This window comes from Sapajus apella, unplaced genomic scaffold (assembly GCF_009761245.1).
Source record: "Sapajus apella isolate SASKATOON/1434 unplaced genomic scaffold, GSC_monkey_1.0 scaffold99, whole genome shotgun sequence".
In the NCBI taxonomy this organism is placed as follows: domain Eukaryota; kingdom Metazoa; phylum Chordata; class Mammalia; order Primates; family Cebidae; genus Sapajus; species Sapajus apella.
Genome location: NW_022437039.1, coordinates 5,912,163 through 5,934,138, shown reverse-complemented (window position 1 = coordinate 5,934,138; position 21,976 = coordinate 5,912,163). Strand labels below are relative to the sequence as shown.

General features: G+C 48.2%; 1 protein-coding gene across 3 annotated transcripts in view; it reads right to left on the bottom strand.

Annotated features, from left to right (window-relative positions):
* PMM2 (phosphomannomutase 2) overlaps positions 1–21,976 on the bottom strand; it is a 45,017-nt gene that overhangs the window by 8,386 nt on the left and 14,655 nt on the right. The window contains exons 5-10 of one of the 3 annotated variants that reach the window (XR_004262574.1): positions 21,535–21,634; positions 21,000–21,075; positions 19,301–19,416; positions 4,155–4,506; positions 2,283–2,393; positions 1,673–2,054 (exon numbers count right to left, since the gene is read on the bottom strand). Coding sequence is in view for 1 of the 3 variants with exons in the window: in XM_032258079.1 (XP_032113970.1) it covers positions 4,408–4,506; positions 19,301–19,416; positions 21,000–21,075; positions 21,535–21,634 (391 nt within the window). In the remaining 2 variants the exon portion in view is untranslated. Of the gene's footprint in view, positions 1–970; positions 2,055–2,282; positions 2,394–4,123; positions 4,507–19,300; positions 19,417–20,999; positions 21,076–21,534; positions 21,635–21,976 lie in introns of those variants that run through there. The other 2 variants (XR_004262573.1, XM_032258079.1) reach the window with 2 other exon arrangements.

Below are 21,976 nucleotides of genomic sequence, written 5' to 3'. Positions count from 1 at the left end.
CCCCCCCCATCCAGTCCTGTCCCATCCCATCTGTAGCATCGATCCTCCTGCCTCAGCCTCCCAAGTAGTTGAGACTATAGGCACCCACCACCATGCCTGGTTAATTTTGTGTAGTTTTAGTAGAAACAGGGTTTCACCATGTAACCAAGATGGTCTTGATCTTCTGATCTAATGATCTGCCCACCTCGGCCTCCCAAAGTGCTGGGATTACCCACATAAGCCACCACAGTGAGCGAGATGGACATTTTTCTTGCCAGTATTATACAATGATTTCCAAGGCGCACTGGGAAAAAGTATAAAATTATAATGAGCCCATCAAACCTGTTTAGGGAGAGGCTAACTAGGCACTTAGCTCAAAACAAATTTTGAGCCGACTTACTATATGGTGTACTACACGGGTGGCACAAGGAAGGGTTTGGCAAAAGCTGAAGGTGGGGGATGGGTACAGTGGCTTGGGCCTATAATCCCAGCACTTTGTAAGTCCAAGGTGGGTGAATCACTTGAGTTCAGGAGTTCAAGACCAGCCTGGCCAACATGGTAAAACTCCATTTCTACTAAATATATAAAAATTAGCTGGGTGTGGTGGCTGGCATGTGTCTGTATTCCCAGCTACTTGGGAGGCTGAGGCAGGAGAATCGCTTGAACCTGGGAAGCAGAGGTTGCAGTGGGCCAAGATTGTACCACACTGCACTCCAGCCTGGGTAACGGAGCAAGACTCTGTCTCAAAAAAAAAAAAAAAAAAAAAAGAAAAAGATAAAAGTTGGGTGTGGTGGCTCAGCACTTTGGGAGGCCTAGGCAGGTGGATCACTGGAGGTCAGGAGTTTGATAGCAGCCTGGCCAATGTGGTGAAACCCCATCTCTACAAAAGACACAAAAATTGGTGGTGGCAGATGCACATCATCTCAGCTACTCGGGAGGCTGAGGCAGGAGAATTGCTGGAACCCAGGAAGGGGAGGTTGCAGTGAGCCGAGATTGCATCACTGCACTCCAGCCCGGGCGACAACAAAGAGACTTCTTCGCCTCTAAAAGCAAACAAACAAAACCCCCAAAAACTCAAGGTGGGACTGGGAAGACATTTGGGAAACCAGCCTTGGGTGAAGGTGGTGGTGAACAGTGAATTCTGATCTTGAATTTGGGGTGCTGTGGAGAGCAGCGTGAAGGTTGCAGGGAAGTCTGAAGGCCCAACTGCCTCTGGTTAGGGTTGGAGGAGCCTGCCTGGGCTGAGGTGGCCTGCTGGGGCCCAGACCCAGAACACTTGGGAGGGGTGGAGAGGAAGTGATTCAAAACCACGTATGCCTGGATATGTCCTGATTACGGCAACATCTGCCCAACCAGTTCCTCTCCTGGCCCCTATGGGCACTCCCCTTCAAGTAGGTGGAGACCTTCCGGGATGACAGGTGGACAGATCAGGAGCATGCTCTGGGCCCCTCCCTCAGGATCAGGTTCAAGCTCAGCTTCCTGACTAGCCTCTCCCTCCAGGGAACCAGAGGTCTGCCCTGCACTCACCCGGCTGCTCAGGTTCAACCCAGGCCTTTCCCCTGAGGCTTCCTCAGCCCTGGGTGACCTTGAGCTCAGGGTCAGCTTCTGCAGTGCTGGGGATGGTAACTTTCAACAGCCATAGGCTGGCCTGGGTGCAACCTCTGTGCTTTGCTCTGGCTCAAAACTTGCCTACTGTGTTTAAGTTGCTTTATCCTGCCAACCCCTAAGGCAGAGGGAATGACTGTCCCTGCCTTACAAGGTTCTGGGTTGGGAGGGAGGTACTGAATTAGTAATGGCTCACATTACTATTCGAAGTGCTTTAAATGCCATATGTGGTAAGGACTGTCCCATGTGACAGATGAACAAACTGAAGAGAAGATGAACTTACCCTAAGTCATGCAGCAGCGAGTAGCAGCAGAACCAGGCTTGGAGCCTTGGCGGGTGTGCTCTTACCTGCTATGTGTGGAACTTCCTGCTCTGGGTACACGTGGAAGGCACCAGGAAGCGCTGCACATGCATCAGTTAGCTGTTATTTAGCAAGCAGACGCCCCTAGAGTAACCCCCAGGAAGCCGGCCTGGGGTGCCAATGTGATAAGAAAGTGGAAGGAAGGGGTTAGTTCAAAGTCCTTTTGAGGGGGGAGGGGAGTGTCAATTCTGACTGCAGAGGGAGGGGCAGGCAGGGCAGGGGGGGCTTGAGGGGCCTGGGGAGGGTCTGAAGCAGCCACTGTGGGAACAGGGGCAAGTCGGTGGCCCACGCCTCTGCCAGGCATCAGCGCCCAACCTGGCAGACTCGGGGTACTCACCTGAGGGCAGCCCTGCGCAGGCGGGGACACAGCAGCAACCTTCCATGTCCAGTTAAAACAAGTTTGAGTAAGACTCAGCTGTCTTGCTTTGACGCAATACTTTAAGAAAACCTGTAAGGAACGGCAGACCCTCACCCAATGGGCAGAAATGCAGCAGAGGAGTCCGCGTCAGCAACAGGAACCTGCAACTCCGCAGAGGGAGGGACCCACAGCATGACAGAAAACCAGAGCAAAAAGTGGCTCTCAGATCTGGAGGGGCTGGGGTTCCCTTCCAGAATCTGCAAACATCACAGGAAAACATCATCAGAATGAGAAATAGGAAACAATAAAATCACTTTAATGTGCTGCTATTCATTTCGGAAGGTCATTACAGTATCATTTGCAAAGTTCAACAAGGAACAATGCCACTGGATGGCCGTGTCCTGGGCGTTGCCAACGTGAGGAGCTAGCTGCTTTCACCCCACCAAATCCGGGGTGCAGACAGCTACAGGCCCGAGTGGCTGGGAGGCATGGAGGGAACCAGGTTTAGCTGTGATGAAAGTACCTGGCTGTGGGCTGGGGGCGGGAGTGCTCGGCAGCCGGGGAACCCCTGGCCCCAGAATCAGGTTGGCAAGTGACCAGTGGAGGCCACACAGCCGCAGCACCAAGCAATGGAGTCCCAGGGGTTCCACATCCTGAAAAGTGACACATGAGCCATTTCCTAGGAAAGTTCTCTTCCACTGTGTTCTGGATAAGGCCTGGGATCCTTCCGGTTTCACGAAGAAGGTGCAGAAGGTAGAAAGAGTGAGGGACGCAGGCATGGCTGCGGCTGCACTCACCCCCTCGGTCGTCAAGTCCGGGTGAGGGCCTGAGTGCGCGCAGACAGAAGAGCAGCTCCTCTTCCTGTTCCCTGGCTGGGCTCTCGCTCGATCCCTGGGAAACTAGAGACGAGCGCTCTGGGAAGCCAGCCAGAGCCAACCAGAGGTCCTTTTGGTGAAGTCTGACATACCACGTTAGTTTCTCTGGACGTGGGTGAGAACTGGCCCCCTGGGGAAGGACTCTTTTGCCAGTGCCAATTCTCCAGCGGGGCTGCTGGTTCCCACTGCCTCCCATCTCAGAGACAGAGAAGCAGCCCGGCTACTCCAAGTGTAATGAGTACAGAGCCATCCCAAATCCAGGCCAGCTGAGGGGCAAACTCCCTGAGGTCTGCTGCCACTTGGCCAGCTATCTGACAAGCAGGACTCAGCCTCAAACATGGGAAAACAAAGTGCACCTAGTCCCTGGGCGTCACCCTGCCCTGCTCACTGCCCCATCAACGCAACGCACAGGCAGCAGGTGTTTGGAAACTTCGTCCTGGGGTGGGTCACTGCAGATGGCCTGTCCTTGTTTCTCAGTACCTAATCTCCATTTCTGATGCTGACGCAGGGGTCCATTAAAACCACTTAAGGGGCGGGCACAGTGGCTCGCACCTGCAATCCCAGCACTCTGGGAGGCAGAGGTGGGCAGATCATGAGGTCAAGTGATCAAGACCATCTTGGCCAACATGGTGAAACCCTGTCTCTACTAAAAATACAAGAAATTTAGCTGCGTGTGGTGGCACACACCTGTAATCCCAGCTACTCGGGAGGCCGAGACAGAATCGCTTGAACCTGGGAGGCAGAGGCTGCAGTGAGCCGAGATTGTACCACTGCACTCCAGCCTAGGCGACAGAGCGAGACTCTGTCTCAAAAAAACAACCGTTTATGTTTTCAAAAGAACCACCAAGAGGGAGGGTCCTGGCACATTTTTTCTTTCTGTATCATCCTAGGATGATGGGGAAATTTCCCCAAAACTATGTGATTGCATGTATTAGGTAGGTATTAGACTAGAGGGCTGGGGGTCGGTGGGGAAGACCTTTTGTGGGAGGCGTTCTTCTGAGCCGTTCTTGACAAATGTTTTCTCCTTCCTTCTGGAAGCCTCTGGCAGTGGAAGTGGAGGCATGGCATGTCAGGGGTGGAGGTCCAGACTACATGTGCCTGGCACAGGGCGCATAGCCTGGCTGGGCTGGCTGTGGATGGGTGAGCACATGTGGGCGGGCCCTTGGCTCTGGCCACTGAATGCCCCATGCTGCCTTGTCAGCCAGGACCCCGCAACTCCTGCCCCGGTGTCAGAAGAGCTCTTCGCAGATCTTGCGTGTGTCTTCAGGCGCCGTCACGGAGTGGCCCACGGTCCTGGGGTCTGTGAAGATCTCATGGTCATTGCCACCCTGGAAAGACACCAAGTGCAGATGAAGTCTCCCTCTCGTTTGTCCCGGGCCATTGCTGATATGACCCAGGAGCCCAAGACTTAAGTGGGCAGAAAGACCAGAAAACAAGACTTAAGTGGGCAGACAGAATTTCTTCAGCTCCCTTCCTCTTAGCTTTTAGGGGAAGAACATGAGTACAATTGTTACTGAGAAGAGATTTATAACCTTCCCTTGAACTGCAATTTGGCTTGGAACATGTAATTATACCTATGAAAGACATCAGGACGTTCTTGCAAAGATCTCTCTAAGGCTTAGCTTTCTATAAAGAAGGCATCAGCAAGTGACAGTGTTCTCACAGCCATCAGTTTTTTTAAGCTGTGCCCATACTTTTCTAACAGGTGACCAGGGGGTGTCAGGAGGAGAGAGAGCTGGGAGCAGGGCTGCTAGGGACCTTCTGTGATGAGGGACATGGCAACATCAGTGGTGACGGCAGCCTCTGGTCATGTGTGACTTTGCACACTTGAAATGTGGCCAATTCGATGGAGGAACTCAGCTGATTTGATTTTAATTTAAATGCCCCACGTGGGCTGGACATGGGGGCTCATGCCCGTAATCCCAGCACTTTGGATGGCCAAGAAGGGTGGGTCACTTGAGGTCAGGAGTTCGAGACCGGCCTGGACAACATGGCAAAACTCCAGTTCTACTTAAAATACAAAAATTAGCTGGGTGTGGTGGCCCACGTCAGTAATCCCAGCTGCTCAGGAGGCTGAGGCAGTAGAATTGCTTGAACTCAGGAGGTGGAGGTTGCAGTGAGCTGACACGGTGCCACTGCACTCCAGCCTAGGCTACAAAGTGAGACTCCATCTTAAAATTAAATAAATGGCCCCACATGACTGGGGTCCAAGCTGCTGGCTAAGAGCAGGGTCTCTGGAGCAGGCAGCTTGGTACGGATGCTGGTTCTCCCACTGACCAGTGGTATGGCTGTGGCAACCCCCCGTCTCCAACGTGGGGTCATGGTGGAACTTGGCCAGAGCTTTGTGGTTAGAAGTTCAGGAGATGATGGTGGGGGTCGCACCTTGGTAAGATGAGGAAACCGAGGCCTGAGGAAGTCTGCAAGGGCCCACGTCTAGGAGGACCTGGGCATGCTCTGCCAGGGTCCCGTGCCTGAGTCGAGTGCTCTATCTGTGTCCCCATCGCCCCCACCAATCCCACTGGGCTCAGGTTAATGAATCAGGCTACCTGCCGCTCCCACAACCCTGAGCCCTGCAGGTAAGCCCCTGCTTTTCTCATCATGGAATTCCTATATTTTCCTCATAAAATTGGATAAACACTCTAACTCAAACCTTAAAATAATCTATGACTGGTTTACAATATGATGAACACAACCGCAGAGAAAGGGATTTTTCTTATAAAGCACTGAGCACAAAGCCAACATGGAAACCACAATTTCTGTACAGAAAATCTCACATACTTTTTAAGAACAACTCTGCAAATTTCATTTGTAAGAACCTATCCCCAGGCAGATGGCTTCCCCAGGTGGAGGTGAAGTTTCAGGCTTCAGGAGGGAATGTCACTGGGCCCAGGAAGCGCTGGTGGAGTCAGGTTAGGAGGCCATGAACTTGCCATCTCTTCCAGTCCAGCCACTCGGAAGCCTGCCAGGGCCTTGCACTGGCCTCACACACTTTTGTACCATGAAGAGCCTGAGGCCTTCAGACAGCCCTGCATTTCATGGCCACCATCTGCTACCTATGTGAATACAGGTATACTCAGTTCTGGTAATTCTGATTTTGCCTTTTTTCTTTGGACATAGGGTCTTGCTATGTTGCCCAGTCTGGGCTCAAGCAAACCTCCTGCCTTAGCCTCTCAAGAAGCTGAGACAAAGACTGTGTGCCACAATGCCGAGCTAGTTCTAGTTTTTTTTTTTTTTTTTTTTTTTTTTTTTTTTTTTTTGAGACAGAGTCTTGCTCTGCCGCAAGGCCGTTATCTTGGCTCACTGTAACCTCTGCTTTCCAGGTTCAAGTGATTCTCTTGTCTCAGCCTCCTGAGTAGCTCGATTACAGGCACGCGCCACCATGCCCGGCTAATTTTCTATTTTTAGTAGAGGCGCAGTTTTAGCATGTTGGTCAGACTGGTCTTGAACTCCTGACCTCAGTTGACCGCTGCCTCAGCCTCCCAAAGTGCTGGGATTATAGGCAAGAGCCAACATGCTTCGCTGTAATTCTTACAATTAAAAAAATATTTCTTTCAAGAATGGCATGGTAGATAAAAGTCATGGAGAGCCTAACAAAGGCACAACCTAGCTGGGCATGGTGGCGGGTGCCTGCAGTCCCAGCTTATACTAAGGAGGCTTAGGCAGGAGAATCACTTGAAACCTGAGGGGCTGAGGTTGCAGTGAGCTGAAAATGCACGACTGTACTCTGTCTCAAAAGAAAAAAACAAAAAACCAAAGGCACAAGCAACTCTGTATGCCTCAGAAGAGCCAAACATCCTTCCCCTCACTCAGGGACTTAGGAGGGGGAGTCAGTATTCACACATCAACACCACACACCTTTCTAGAACACCTGCTACCTGCCAGGCATTGCTTTAAGAGCTAGAGATACAGCACAAGCCAAACCCACTCACAGCTGTTTTGGGAGCCTGTGGTCTGGTCGGGGAGACTAGGCATGAGAAGACAGCTCTTTGCGCCTTCTTGGGCAAAGGCAGGAAAGGGCTGCCAGGACTGGAGGGTGAGGGAACCCTGGCACCTGAGGGAAGTGAGGGGACAGGCCTTGTGGCCATCAGAGAAGAGGCTGAAGAGGGAGGATGGGCAAGGGCCAGGTCAGGCCACAGAGGATCTCCTAGATTGTGACAAGAACCTGGGATTTCATGGAAAGCCACCTGAAGGCTGCAAGCCCGGGCCATGATAAGCTTACTTTACAACAGGATCTATCTAGAGAACGGGTCGGGGCTGAGGACACAACTGAGGGAAGCCATTAGGAGGCTCCTGCAGACAGGCAGGGTGCAAAGACAGAGGCCATTGCCTGCGAAGAGACCCCTAAAACACAAAGGGTTCATGCTAGTCCCCCTACAGCTGTTAGGCCTGCCCTTCCCTGCAGATGTCACACGCAAGGGACATGAGTCGCCCGTGATCCTGCTGGGGGTTGTCGGGGAGGTGTCTGTGGACTCTGAGTGAGCTGTGTGCATGTAACTTGCTGACACTTAATAAAGCTAGGTCTGAAGAATCAAAGCACATCCAGGAAGGCGAAATCCTCCTGACCCTAGTTGTGGGAGCCTTGCTGGGTCACCCCCTTTCAGAGAGCGGCAAGGCTGGCAGGAGAATCTGCAGACACAACCTGCCTCAGGCCTTCCTTTTTCTCCTGCCAAGGGTCTGCTTCCTCCTTTGTGACTCCCAGAGTGTGGTGGGCTCCTTCCTCGGGTGCAGTCTTCTAAGGGCTGTGTGGAGCTTGCATACAAGAGTAGGCGCAAGGCAGGCGGAGCGGACCCTAAACAAAATGGAACGAAAGCTGGCTGCCCTCTAGAATAATAAGGCTCAGAGAACCGGAAATTTCCAATGCTGGATTTGCATATGCAGTAAAGGTCACTTGATTCTGGTTGTGGAAAGCAGCCACCCGCCAGCTCTGTGAACAAAAACCCTGCTCCCTGGAGAGGGAGGGAAGCAGGGAGGCCTGAAAGAATGATCCAGTTTCTCGTTACACTCTACCTGACCGGCACCAAAGGGAGGCCATGGCTCAGTGAAATCAGCGCATTAATATTTAAATCCCTAAATGGCCCAAAGTCTGCAGATGAAACAGAATATGCAGTGTTGGCCAGGTTCACATGCTGGGGGGGCTGAAGAGTCTCCCCGCCCCAGCCCATTTCTGTACATGCTGTGGCCGACCTGTGCAGCGTGGTAGTGAGCCCCAATCGTCCGGAGGAACAACGTCATGGATCAGAGCCTGCGTGAACTGCTTAGCTGGCTAGATTGCGGTGGGTGCGTGCTGTGTGGACACCTCCTAGAGCACAGATGGACTCTCCGTAGCTCGTGGTCGGAACCCTTATTTAAATTTATTTTTGAGACAGGTTCCCACTCTTGCTCAGGCACGAGTGCAGTAGCGGGATCATGCCTTGCTGCAGCCTCCACCTCCTGGCTCAAGCGATCCTCCCGCCTCAGCCTCCTGAGTACTGGGACGACAGGCATGCACACCATCCCTGACTAATAGTTGACTCTTGCTGTGGATGATTATTTTGACTGTTTAACAAGTATTTACCAAATTTCTAGGTATTACAGATGCAGGGGCTGAAACCACATTTGCAAGAATTGTAACTGAGAAAACAATGATGGTGAAAGAGGTATGACCTGACTGCATCTCGCTTCCAACCTCCAAGCTGTCCTTGTTCATTCCTGGGCATAGGCTAAACTAACCTTGGGAGGAATTTATAGTTCGTTTTTTTTGTTTTTGGAGACAGAGTCTCACTCTGTTGCCCAGGCTGGAGTGCAGTGGTGCGATCTCGGCTCACCGGAATCTCCGCCTCCCAGGTTCAAGCAATTCGCCTGCCTCAGCCTCCAAAGTAGCTGGGACTATAGGCGCGCACCACCACACCTGGATAATTTTTGTATTTTTAGTAGACATGGGGTTTTACCATGTTGGCCAGGCTGGTGTCAAACTCCTGGTCTCAAGTGATCTGCCCGCCTCAGCCTCCCAAAGTATTGGCATTACAGGGGTGAGCCACCATGCCTGGTCTATAGTTCAACTTTGAAACAAAGACGTAACAGCTCTTTTCCCCCCGAAATAAACCCCCTTCTTGCCTGGGGACCAGTCTGCCTTTGTAGGACTAACGCATTCGCTACAAGATTAAAAATTATGGCTCAGGAGCCATGCAGTCTCAGGCTACAAGAGCCTGAACCTTCCCAAATTGCTCCTGGAAATAGTATCACTGTCGTGAAACCAACCTAAGATTGTGCCTGAGACATTTTGCAGACCCTGCATTCTGATGCAGTAGTTGACAACACACACAGAGTTCAATCAGTTCTTTGATCAACCACTTCTTCGATCCCACCTAGAAATAGAGATAGCAAGAAAGACTCACTTCCTCCCATGATTTCATCTCTGTGCCGACCAATGATCAGCAATCCCCACCTCCAGAGTCCCTAACCACCAAGTTATCCTTAAAAACTCCGATCCTCAAATTCTTTTTTTTTTTTTTTTTTTCCAACAGAGTCTCACCCTGTTGCCCAGGCTGGAGTGCAATGGCACGATCTTGGCTCACTATAACCTCCCCTTCCCAGGTTCAAGCAATTCTCCTGCCTCATTCCCCGGAATAGCTGGAATTACAGGCGTTTGCCACCAGGCCCGGCTTATTTTTTGTATCTATAGTAGAGACAGGGTTTCACCATGTTGACCAGGCTGGTCTTGAACTCCTGACCTCGTGATCCACCTGGCTTGGCCTCCCAAAGTGCTGGGATTCCAGGTTTGAGCCATCGTGCCTGGCCCTGATCCCCAAATTCTTGGAGAGACTGATTTGAGGAATAAAAAAACTCTAGTCTCCCGTATAGCCAGCTCTGCATGTATTATTCTTCCTCTATTGCAATTATCCTGTTTGGATAAATTGGCTCCATCTAGGCTGTGGGCAAGGAGAACCTGTCGGGGGGTTACAAATTCGTGGGCTCATCTGGGATCTCCCTGTGGCTACCTCCCAGCGATTCAGTAGCCTCCCATTGTCGCTGGCAATGGATCCAGAGGCCAGCCCAGGCAGCCACCAAGTTCTCTTAGACTGGGGGCTGACACTGGCACCATCTCTGCTGGTGCGGTGCTGCCAACCCATGCTGTAGGGATTTAACTGCAATAGACAAACAGTCCTGGGGAAACTTCCTGTAACCGCACCCCCATCACAGGGTGTCTGCAACCTCATCATGGGATGTCTCCCTGTAGCCCCATCACAGGGCATCTCTAGCCCTATTACGTGATACCTGTTTGTAGCCCCAGCAAGGGGTATCTGCCCTAATTGTATGGAGAATAGGGGACTCGTTTGGAGGAATACTCTTGGTTTGTGATTTGGTCTGGAATCTGTCTGGAAGGTGTTTTGCTTGTCTGTTTTGTTGTACATGTTGGTCTACGCTGCAGAGACGTCTAAAGGAAATGCTGATGGAATCCATCATGCTCTCTTGGTTTGTCTGGTTAGTCACATTCGCTGGACCCTGAAGGACTTGTCAGAGGAAGCTCTACAGGCCTGTCTCGAGGGTGACCATCGCTCTTCCATCTGGGTCAGAGATCATCCTCTAAATTCTGGCTGGGAAGCGTCCCTTCCCACCTTGAGTGCAGTGGATCAAAGATGACAGGGACCCATAGGAGCAAGTTTGAGCCTTGCCAGGCTCATGTTGGGCACTGAGCACAGTGACTAGTTTTGTCATGTGTATTCTGCTCTGGCCCGGGTGAAAAATGTTAATGCAGTTTCCCATGTAGCTTGTTGGGCAGCATCTTGAAAAACTGAGAGGCTGCTGGGCGTGGTGGCTCACGCCTGTAATCCCAGCACTTTGGGAGGCCTAGGTGGGTGGATTACCTGAGTTCAGGAGTTCGAGACCAGCATGGCCAACATGGTAAAACCCTGTCTCTACTGAAAATACCAAAATTAGCCGGGTATGATGCTGCGTACCTGTAGTCCCAGCTACCTGGGAAGCTGAGGCAGGAGAATCGCTGGAACCCAGCAGGTGGAGGTTGCGGTGAACTGAGATTGCACCACTACACTCCAGTCTATGCAACAAGAGTGAAACTTTGTCTCTACATAAATAAAATGGAGAGGCTTTTGCCTGTGGTTCCATGACACAGAAAGGGATGATTTTCTTTTGCAATGTGGCTTGGCCCCCACAGCGAGGGTGCAGTGAGCAAGGTCATCAAGAGCTGATCTGTTTTTCTGGAAGCGACAGAGAAAGGGAGCCCAGAAACCTGGTATCTGGCAAAAAGGGTAAACCCTTCTTACCAGCCAGGCTTATAGCCCCTCTCAGTGTGTGTGCAGGGAAAACATCACTGTTTGTCTCCTCTGCCAGGGTTTGATTAACACAAAAAAACTTTTGAGTCTAGTCTTAGGCACTAGTGAATCTGTTGCACTTTGTGCTGTGAATACAAATTCCTAGCTATTCGGGACGCTGAGGCAGGAAAATCACTCGATCCTGGGAGATGGAGGCTGCAGTGAGCCGAGATCATGCCACTGCACTCCAGCCTGAGAGACAGAGTAAGACTCTGTCTCAAAACAAAACAAAACAAAACAAAACAAAAAACAAAGGCCCAGCCAACTCTCACACGCCTCAGATGAACCAAACATCTCCCCTCCTCACTCAGTGACTTAGGTGGGGGAGTCAGTATTCACACATTAATACGACACACCTTTCCAGAACACCTACTACCTGCCAGCATTGCTTTAGCAGCTGGAGATATAGTGCAAAGCAAACCCACTCACAGCTGCTTCCTCTGTCATGGAGAGCAGTACCACAGAACAGGACATGGACACAGGGGCCCTCTAAGCCCGCTGTCCAAGCCAGCCTGGCAAACTGACCACTTCCAAACTTTGCTGCAATCCAAACCAGATAAGGTTTCCCTCTTCTCTAGTTTTATGTCCTGAAAAACTTGACTTTGGGACCATGTTGGGGTACCCTCTCTTGGTATCCAGCATCCAGAGGGCACGAAGTTTTGGGTTCATGTCAGGTGGCTGGTCTGAGAGGACATGTGACAGTGTCATAGCTAGCCTTAAGAATTCTCGAGTAAAGTCCTTTGCAAGCTTGAAAATGACTGTCCTGGATTTCTGGAAGGAGCAGTGGTAATGGCCCTCGGCTTCAGCTCGCAGCTGAAGTTCGGCTACTTCATAGTGGTAGCCTGGGTTTCGTTCCCAGATTAGGGAATGGGTCTTCTCTGGTTTGTTATTTGTGTAACTTTTTTTTTTTTTTTTGCCATTTATCAATTCTTTCCCCACCATGGACAGCTTCTAATTTCTTGCATTAAATTTTCCTTTCCCTAAACTACCTCTGGGGAGATTTTAAATCTTGTTAAAAAAAGGAAAACCCACAAAAAACTGCTTATTATCTCTTTGAGACATCTTATGCTTCCATGATTAAGTCATAATCTTAGATAAGATTATTAAGTTTGCTGGGAAGTTACCTGTGGTCAAGTTCAAAAGCCAGAAATATTGGCTATTATGGCTAGAGTCTGGTAGTAAGAAATTCAAAAAGATTTTGTGAAAAAGAGCTCTACAGTTAAAATCACCTTAACTAAAATGGACATCTAAGTTAAATATATATACATATATATATAACTACATTTAAAAGGCCAGGTGTAGCGGCTCATGCCTGTAATCCCAGCACTTTGGGAGGCCGAGGCAGGTGGATTACCTGAAGTCGGGAGTTCAAGACCAGCCTGACCAACATGGAGAAACCCCGTCTCTACTAAAAATGCAAAAATTAGCCAGGCGTGGTGGTGTGCGCCTGTCATCCCAGCTACTTGGGAGACTGAGGCAGGAGAATCACTTGAGCCTGGGAGGCGGAGGTTGTGGTGAGCCAACATTGTGCCACTGCACTCCAGTCTGGGTGACAGGGTAAGATCCTGCCTCCAAAAAAAAAAAAAAAAAAAGAGCAACTGTGTCCTTACTGGGCTGGCAAGTGGTGGGGCCAGATCTGGGTCTACTTGGTCGACACTGATACAAAGCTTTTTTAAGCTAATTTTATTTTTTGTTTGTTTGAGACAGAATCTCGCTCTATTGCCCAGGCTACAGTGCAGTGGCACAATCTTGGCTCACTGTAATCTTGAACTCCTGGGCTCAAGTGATCCTCCCGCCTCAGCCTCCCTAGTAGCCAAGGTAAAAGGGATTACCCAGCTCCTTTTCTCAATTTGACTCAAAAATTTTATTTTTCAATAGGTAGCACATTCATACAGTTCAAACATATTAAGAAAGAATAAGATCTAGGTGGCAATTATCTTACCGGTCGTTGTCCCCATCCCCATAGTAACCCCTATAATTTTCATCCTTTCAGATTCCTTTTATGCATTTATAAGCTAACCTCTTCAGACAAAAATGTAGCACATTACTAATATTGTCCTGCACTTTGCTTTGTTTGCCTAACAAAAAGCCCTAGAGATGGGTCCACATGGACTGTTTTTACAGCTACGTGGCATCCCACTGCTGAGACAGACCACTGTTCTGGGGCCAGCCTCCTGAGGAGCGGCGAGGGCTGTCCCCAACCCCAAACCCTCTGCTTGACTCTTTCACACGTACTTGAGTGCACTGATAGCCAAATTACCCAAAATGGAAATGCTCAGTCAAAAACTAAACCAGCTGCTAATGTTTATGAAGTGTTTCAAAGTATTCATGTTGCAACTGCCTTAAAGGCAAGATGACTTTTATGGAAAGCATGGATAAGGAGAGGCTCTCTTGCCTGCGAATTCAGGGTGACTGAAGGGTGATGCAACCCGTGTGATTCCTGCAGAAAGCCATGTGGAACCATGTGTGGTGCTGTCCTCTCTGCCTTTGCCATCTCTCTCTACAGCAAACCAAGGTACTCCATGCCAGGCCCAGGGCCTCCATGCTCAACTCAGAGCCAGGTTTTAAGAAATGCTGGCTTTTGTGGCTGACGGGAAGAATGACAGGGTTTCTGAAGATGGTAAGTATTTTGAAAAGCAATGGCCAACGCCTCCTTTCTTCACTCTGCTCTCCTGAGTTGCTCCAAGCAGAGGGCACCCTTTATGTCACACCAGACCCTGCCTCCTCGAGGCTGTGCTGCCGGAAGGGGCTGCTGGCAGGCTGCTAAGCCTCAGGGCCTGGCTAAGAAATGGCTTTTTTTACTGACAGCTCTCAGCTCAGGGCCATTTCCCTGGAAGCCAACAAAAGCAGTAAGCTTCATTAGGAAAGGAAAAAGCCCCAGCTTTCTAAATGTCTATCACTGAAAATGCAAAGTGTAAGGCTAGTATTTGGATTGCTCTGTGCCTAGCATGTCAAGAACTAAGAGGTTGTTTGAAGGTTTAGATGGTTGGACTGCTGATTTCCATTTGTAGAAAACCGCTGACGAAAAGCCTCAGAGAAGGGGGCAAACAATTGTTCGAGAATGTTCACCACAGCATCAGTTATAAGAGCAAAAGCTCTTAAACCACCCAATGTGCCTCTGTGAGGGACGTGGGTAAACTATGCCTAATGAGAGAATCTTATACAGCCATTAAAAATCTTCTCTGCAAAGGATAGTCACTAACTTGAGAAAAATAAAATATGCTAAGAGAAAGAAAACTAAAACAAAAATAACAGGTAAGGATCCCACTTTTGGGACCATATAGCTAGAGAGCCTGGGATGTTGTTGGATGATTACAGGTGGCTTTCCTTTTCTTCTTCACAGATTCTCTAATTTTCTATAATGAATGCACAATTTAATTTACAATCGGGAAAAAGCCTTCCATTAAATATTCATTTTTTAAAAGTACGTAAGATTTTTAAAATAGAATCTAAGCATGGTAATGCAATGGTTAAACAGAATAGAAAACCCTCCATTTCCCAAATGAAGAATTCCCAAAAGAAGTTATTTTCTGATTATCCAAGAACTGCGTTCCATTCTGCAAAGTCCCCACTGAGGCCTCTAGATGGCTATTTACATGAAGCAACAATGTCATCATGACAGAACAATCTGCTGTAGTGTATCACAACAGCTCTCCTCTCTGTTAAGAAATGGTACAAAACTAGAGAAGGACTGAGGAAGCTTCCAGGCATTCCTTAGATCCTGGGTGTCATTTCATTAGCTTAATTTTTTTAAAGACATGGAGTCAGATAGTGATCTTTTTCAAAGCCTGCATTGACAGCATTCTGCATCAAAAGCCTTTCAACAAAAGGATGTGGTTAGAAAACCATTTCTAACTGTCAGCAAGAAAAAACTTGAATGCTACACGTATTCCAAGTACCCAGTTCATTGGGATTTACAACAAGATCTTTCTACACCACTGAGAGAGAGCTTATTGTAGTGGAAAGCACACTCATTTAAACAGCAGGTATCACTGGTTGTGGTAGTGCACGCCTGTAATCACAGCTACTTGGGAGGCTGATGCCCAATGACTGTTTCAGTACAGCGTGGGCAACAGAGCAAGACCCTGTCTTTATTTTTTTTTAAAGACCAGGTGTCTCTTTGAGAACCTAATTTCATCCCTTATTTTGGATATATATCTATAAGTGGGACCGCTGATCATATGGCAGTGCTATTTTTAATTTGAGGAACGACTACTTAGTTTTCCACCGTGGCTATGACATTTAACATTTCCTACAACACTGCACAAGAGTTCTAATTTCTCTACACCTTGCCAACATTTATTTTTTAAAAAATAGCCATCCTGGGCTGGGCGCAGTGGCTCATGCCTGTAATCCCAGCACTTTGGGAGGCCGAGGTAGGTGGATCACCTGAGGTTGGGAGTTCGAGACCAGCCTGATCCACATATAGAAACCCCATCTCTACTAAAAATACAAAAATGCACACACACAAAAAAATTAGCTGGGTGTGGTGGCGCATGCCTGTAATCCCAGCTACTTGGGAGGCTGAGGCAGGAGAATTGCTTGAACCCAGGAGGCAGAGGCTGCAGTGAGCTGACATCACACCATTGCACTCCAGCCTGGGCAACAAGAGCAAAATCCATCTCAAAAAAATAAATAAACAAACAAAAATAAAAAAAAAATAGGCATCCTGGCTGAGTGTGGTACCTCATGCCTATAATCCTGGCACTCTGGGAGGTCGAGGTGGGAAGATCACTTGAGGTCATGAGTTTGAGACCAGGCTGGCCAGGCATGGCCCAGTCTCTACTAACAATAAAAAATTAGCTGGGTGCAGTGGTGGGCGCCTGTCAGCTACTCGGGAGGCTCACATATGAGAATCGCTTGAACCCAGGAGGCAGAAGTTGCAGTGAGCCAAGATCGCACCACTGCACTCCAGCCTGGGCAATAGAACAAAACTCCATCTCAAAAAAAAAAAAAAAAAAAAAGCCATCCTGGAGGGTGTGGGGTTTATCTCATTGTGATTTTGATTTGCATTTCCTTAAACACTGATGTTGAGTCTTTTCCATATACACATTAGCCATATGTATGTCTTCTTTGGAGAAGTGTCTATTCAAGTCCTTTGCTCATTTTTTAAATTGGGCTATTTTTTTGCCACCAAGTTGGTGGAGATTCTTATGCATTTTGGATACTAGCCCTTTATCAGAAAAATGGTTTACAAATGTTCTCTTCCCCTCTGCAGGTTGCTTGTTCAGTCTGCTTATTTCCCACTGTGCAGAAGCTTTCTAGTTTGACGTTGTCCCACTTGTTTTGCTTTTTTTTTGTTGCCTGTATTTTTGGTGTCACATCCAAAAGATCACTGCCTTTTCCCTATTTTTCTTTTTTTTTTTTTTAGGAGTTTTACAGTTTCAGGTCCTGTGTTTAAGTCTTTAATCCATGGGTAGACAGCCAAAAGAAGAAGTTGGGATCTCATAGAGGTATCTGTACTCCCAGGTTCACTGAAACATTATTCATAATGGCCAAGAAATGGAAACTCATGTGTCTACTGACAGAAGACGGGAGAAAGGAAATAGAGTATATTCTGGTGGTGCGCAACAGGTCGTGCCTATAATCCCAGCACTTTGCGGGGCTGAGGCACATGGACCTCTTGAGGCCAGGATTTTGAGACCAGCGTAGACAACATGGTAAAACCCTGTCTCTATTAAAAATACAAACATTAGCTGGGTGTGGTCACAGGCTCCTGTAATCCCAGCTACTACTCGGGAGGCTGAGGCATGAAAATCACTTGAACCAAGGAGGCAGAGGTTGCAGTGAGCCAAGGTAGCACCACTGTACTCCTGCCTGGGTGACAGAGCGAGACTCCCTCAAGAAAAAAAAAAAAAAAAGAGAGAGAGAAAATGTAGTATATTCATACAATGAAACATTATTCAGCCTTAAAAAAGAAGGCAATCTTGCCATTTGTGACAGCATGGGTAAACCGAGAAGACATATTGAGTGAAATAAGCCACTCAAGGAAGAATGAATACTGCATGATTCCACTTGTATCAGATACCTCAAAGTGCTAAAGTCATATAAGCAGAGAAAACAACGGTGGTTACCAGGGACTGGGTGGTGGAGGAGGGAGATGGAGAGCACTTGTTGAATGAGTGTGAAGTTTCAGTTATGTAAGATGTGTAAGTTCGACAGATCTGCTGGACAAACAGAAGTGCCTATAGTTCACAATAAGAGGGAATATCTCATGTTAAGTGTTCTTATAACAAGAGCAACAACAAAAAAAAAAATCCCAAACCACCCCAAAACCAAAGGGGCACAATGATTAAACTCATGATACTGAATGTTAAAAATGTGCAGCTTTTAACAATTATACTTCAACAAAGCCATTTAAAACATACAAAGAACAGGCAGACTTCTTTTGGCGCCACCAGCTCTGTCATTAGCTGTGTGATCTTGGGCAAATCGCTTGCCCTTTATGGGTTCCAGTTTTATCATTCTGAAAGCAAGACAAGCTTCTACTATCCCCAAGTACCCCTCATGCTGGAAGACTGTGCCGTGGGGACCCTGCTGAAAGGCACACCTTTCATGGGCAGATCTTAGCAGAGCAGCAGGGATTTTGGAGTGGACCAGAGATCAAAGGGATGAAAAACTCTGAATACGCAGCATTTATGATGCACCTGCTGGGTGCAGGATGGCGAGAGAGCCTGAAAGGGGCCTGCTGATGGCAAGGTAATGAACACTTCCAGGCTGCATGTGGGAGGGAGGCAGAGGGGCCCAGACAATGAGAGGAACTGAAAAGGTGATGGGGCCTGGTGTGGTCGCTCACGTCTGTCACCCCAGAACTTTGAGAGGCTGAAACGGGTAGATGGCTTGAGCCCAGGAGTTTCAGATCAGTCTGGCCAACATGATGAAACCCCATCTCCACCAAAACCACAAAAGTTAGCCAGGTGTGGTGGCGCATGCCTGTAGTATCAGCTACTCAGGAGGCTGAGGCACAAGAATTACTTAAACCTGGGAGGCAGAGGTTGCAGTGAGCCAAGATTACAACATTGCACACTCTAGCCTGGGTGACAGAGTGAGACACGGTCTCAAAAGAAAAAAAAGGAGCTGGCCCTAAGCTGGGTGGTGAACAACTGCTGCTGAGCCCCTGATGGCAGCAATGCCTCTCTGACCTGCTGGGGATCCACCTTGTCCCAGTGAGAGGACGTCTGGGGACATTTCTTCTATGTATTCCTCCTGCTGGCCCCGGCCTTCAACACTGGGCTCTGCTCTCCGTTCCTAGTTTAGATTTGGTCCTGGACTCGGGATTTCTGGCATCCCTTGGGGGCAGCTCCAAGTACCCACTGTGTGCGATGTCTGGGACTCACTCAGCCTCTTCACTGTCTCTGATGCCCTCTCCTGAGTTTCAAGCTCATGAGATCATTCCCTGTCCTCCCATAGTTCATGGCCCTCCACGTTCAACTTCAAATGAATGCTTCAGGGGAACAAATACAGTAGAAAAGAAAGATGGAAACAGCCAGAGCTTTGAAATGCAGAGGGCTTGACGGCAGCACCGGGGACTTGTGATCTAGAAGGCACATGGGGTGGCCAACGTTTAACTCCAAAGCCAAACTGAAAAGGATCGACTAACACACAGTGTGACCCTCGCCTCCATGGAGGTGTCGGGGGTCTGAGCTCAGAGGGAAAGGAGGCTCAATGCCCCCCATCTCCAGGACGGAAGCCACTGCTCACTTTGAGCAGGGCCGGCGGGTCAAGTGCGGGTGTGGGAAAAACAGCCCATTTGTCAATTTTCCCCGTCAAGACCAATGGAACAGCGAAACTGCACAAACAGTTCCCTACTTACTGGCATGGTTTTGTCTCCAAAGAAGTGAATGGTCCTATAACCGTCATTTTCCACGTGTCGCAGGCAGTATCTCTTGTCCCATCCATCGGGAAAGACATCAAAGCTGATCTGGCCTCCTGCCGGGTGGAGATGGGGGACACAAGAGCAAAAGGTGAAAGAGAGGCTAATGATACGTCACCGAAAAAAACAATGTACTCTTTGTCAGTTAGTGGATTGCCAAGGTTGATTTTCAGTACCCTAGTTTGCTACTTGGACTACTTCATGGACAGGCTCTAGAAATTCATTCTACATTATGTTTTTTTCCAGCATTATTTCACCTTGGTCTAAAATTGAGACACAGAGTGCCAACTCCGAGGGAGAAATGCATTTGCATTTAAGCGCCCTGTCAAGCATGTGATTTAAATGAAGCATGCTTATGAAAAATCTGATAGCAGCCTCACTCCACGGTGCTTATCTCAAGCTCTAACACACGTTCAGTGGAAAATACCTAGAAGCAGGCTGCATCTGGCATATTTTGGAGGAAAAACGAAAATCTTCACTGAAGGTGATTTATAGGCAGCTGTCATGGGCAACAAAAACCCTTTCAAAGCTTTGTCAGAAAGATGTCCATCTCCCAGTTCACGAGAACAACCCACCCACTCATCTGTTAAATATAATCCCTTTGCCATTCCAGTGTTCCTACAACCTCTACCTTTATGAAAGCTAGTAAAAAGAGGAGGCTTTGAGCAATGACTCATTTGCACTGACAAGAGACATTGGTGTGTGAAGCATCTGACAGACATATTCTAACAGAAGACATGCCTGAGACGTCCATGTAGCAGGAAGAACTCTGCATTAGACACCAGAAATGTTCACACATGGGCTATGTAAACAAGTTGTGTGAACTTGGACAAGTCTCTTCTCCTTTCTGGGCCTCAGTTTCTTGATCTATAAAAGCAACCCAAGTGGCTCCTATGGTTCCTTGCTGTTCAAACATCCTTGCTGTTGAAACGTTACATGATTCCAAAACATCAGTCTAGTTTACTTGAGGGGTTCAATTCCATGTCACTCTTACAGAGTTCACTATTGTGCTTTTCTTCCACCCAAAGGTGTGGCAAGTTCCTTTTTTTTTGGAGATGGAGTCTTGCTCTGTCGCCAGGCTGGAGTGCAGTGGCCCGATCTCAGTTCATTGCAACCTCTGCCTCCTGGGTTCACGCAATTCTCCTGCCTCAGCCTCCTCAGTAGCTAGCTGGGACTACAGGCGCACACCACCATATTAATTTTTCTATTTTTAGTAGAGATGAGATTTCACCAGGTTGGCTAGGATGGTCTAGAATTCCTGACCTCAGGTGATCCACCCACCTCGGCCTCCCAAAGTGCTGGGATTACAGGCATGAACCACTGCGTCTGACTGAAATTCCTACTCTAGTAATCAAAGCGCTCTTCTTTTGACCAGAGAAGTGCAGTAGGAGGAACCCTGTTGGGTAAGAATTTAGACCAAACCCAACAGTCTGGAAGCTGTTTCCTGACTAGGCAAGTCCTATTATTGCTGATTATGCAGAAAAGAGAGTGGCTGGTTTTTGTCTACAGGTTGGACTGCTCATGTAATCTTCCTGCCCACCTAAAACTGTGCATACTTCATTATCAACAGCTTACTGGCTCACAACACACTCTGGGAAATGGGTATCCAAGTCCGGAACACAGACAATATATACAATACCTATGGAAAATGTGAGGCCTTTTCCCGCGAACTCTTTCTGTAGATCTGCTACAAACTTTTGTCTTATATTTTCTTTCTGGGAAAAACAAAACGATACCATCTCTTGTATTGCAGTTTAGAAAGCATACTTTTAACTACTGGCCACAAGGTGAGTATCTCATTTACTTATTTGGTTTAGTTTTTGAGATGGGGTCTCACTCTGTCACCCAGGCTGGAGTGCAGTGCAGTGGCATGATCACAGCTCACAGCACCTTCAACCTCCCAGGCTCAAGTGATCCTCTCACCTCAGCCAAACAAATAGCTGGGACCACAGATGCAAGCCACCAAGCTCGGCTAATTTTTTTTTAAAATTATTTGTAGAGATGAGGTCTCACTATGTTGCCCAGGCTGGTCTTGAACTCCTGGGCTCAAGAGATCCTCCTGCTTTGGACTCCCAAAGTTTTGGGATTACAGGCGTGAACCACCACATCGGGCCATGTCTTATCTTATTTTCATAAACCCAGCCATTCACCAAAGATATTTCAGAAAGACTTACTTTATCGAGTTCATAGAACTCAATGCGTTCTTCTTGGCTGCAGCTTCTTCCAATAGGGGACACATTTAACATCCCACTTCGGAATTCAATGAAAGTACCCCTGGGAATGAAAGGGTGACAGAGGTTCCCCAAAACACATTATTTATTCAGGCAACATCATAAATAAAGAGCCTAAAATCTCGGGAAAGTCTAAAAAGCAGAGGCTGGTGGGGTCAATGTTTCTCAGCTCTGTGCTGTGTGGTACGGTAGCCACGAACCACGGTGACTATTTAGACCTGGAATGTGGCTAATCTGAAACTGAGATTAGATTTGAAAGACTTACTATGAAAAAGGAATGCAATCACGTCAGTCATGTTGTATATTGACTTTGTGTTAAAATGGTTATGTTTTGAGCCTGGACAACATGGTGAAACTCTGTCACTACAAAAACCACAAAATTAGC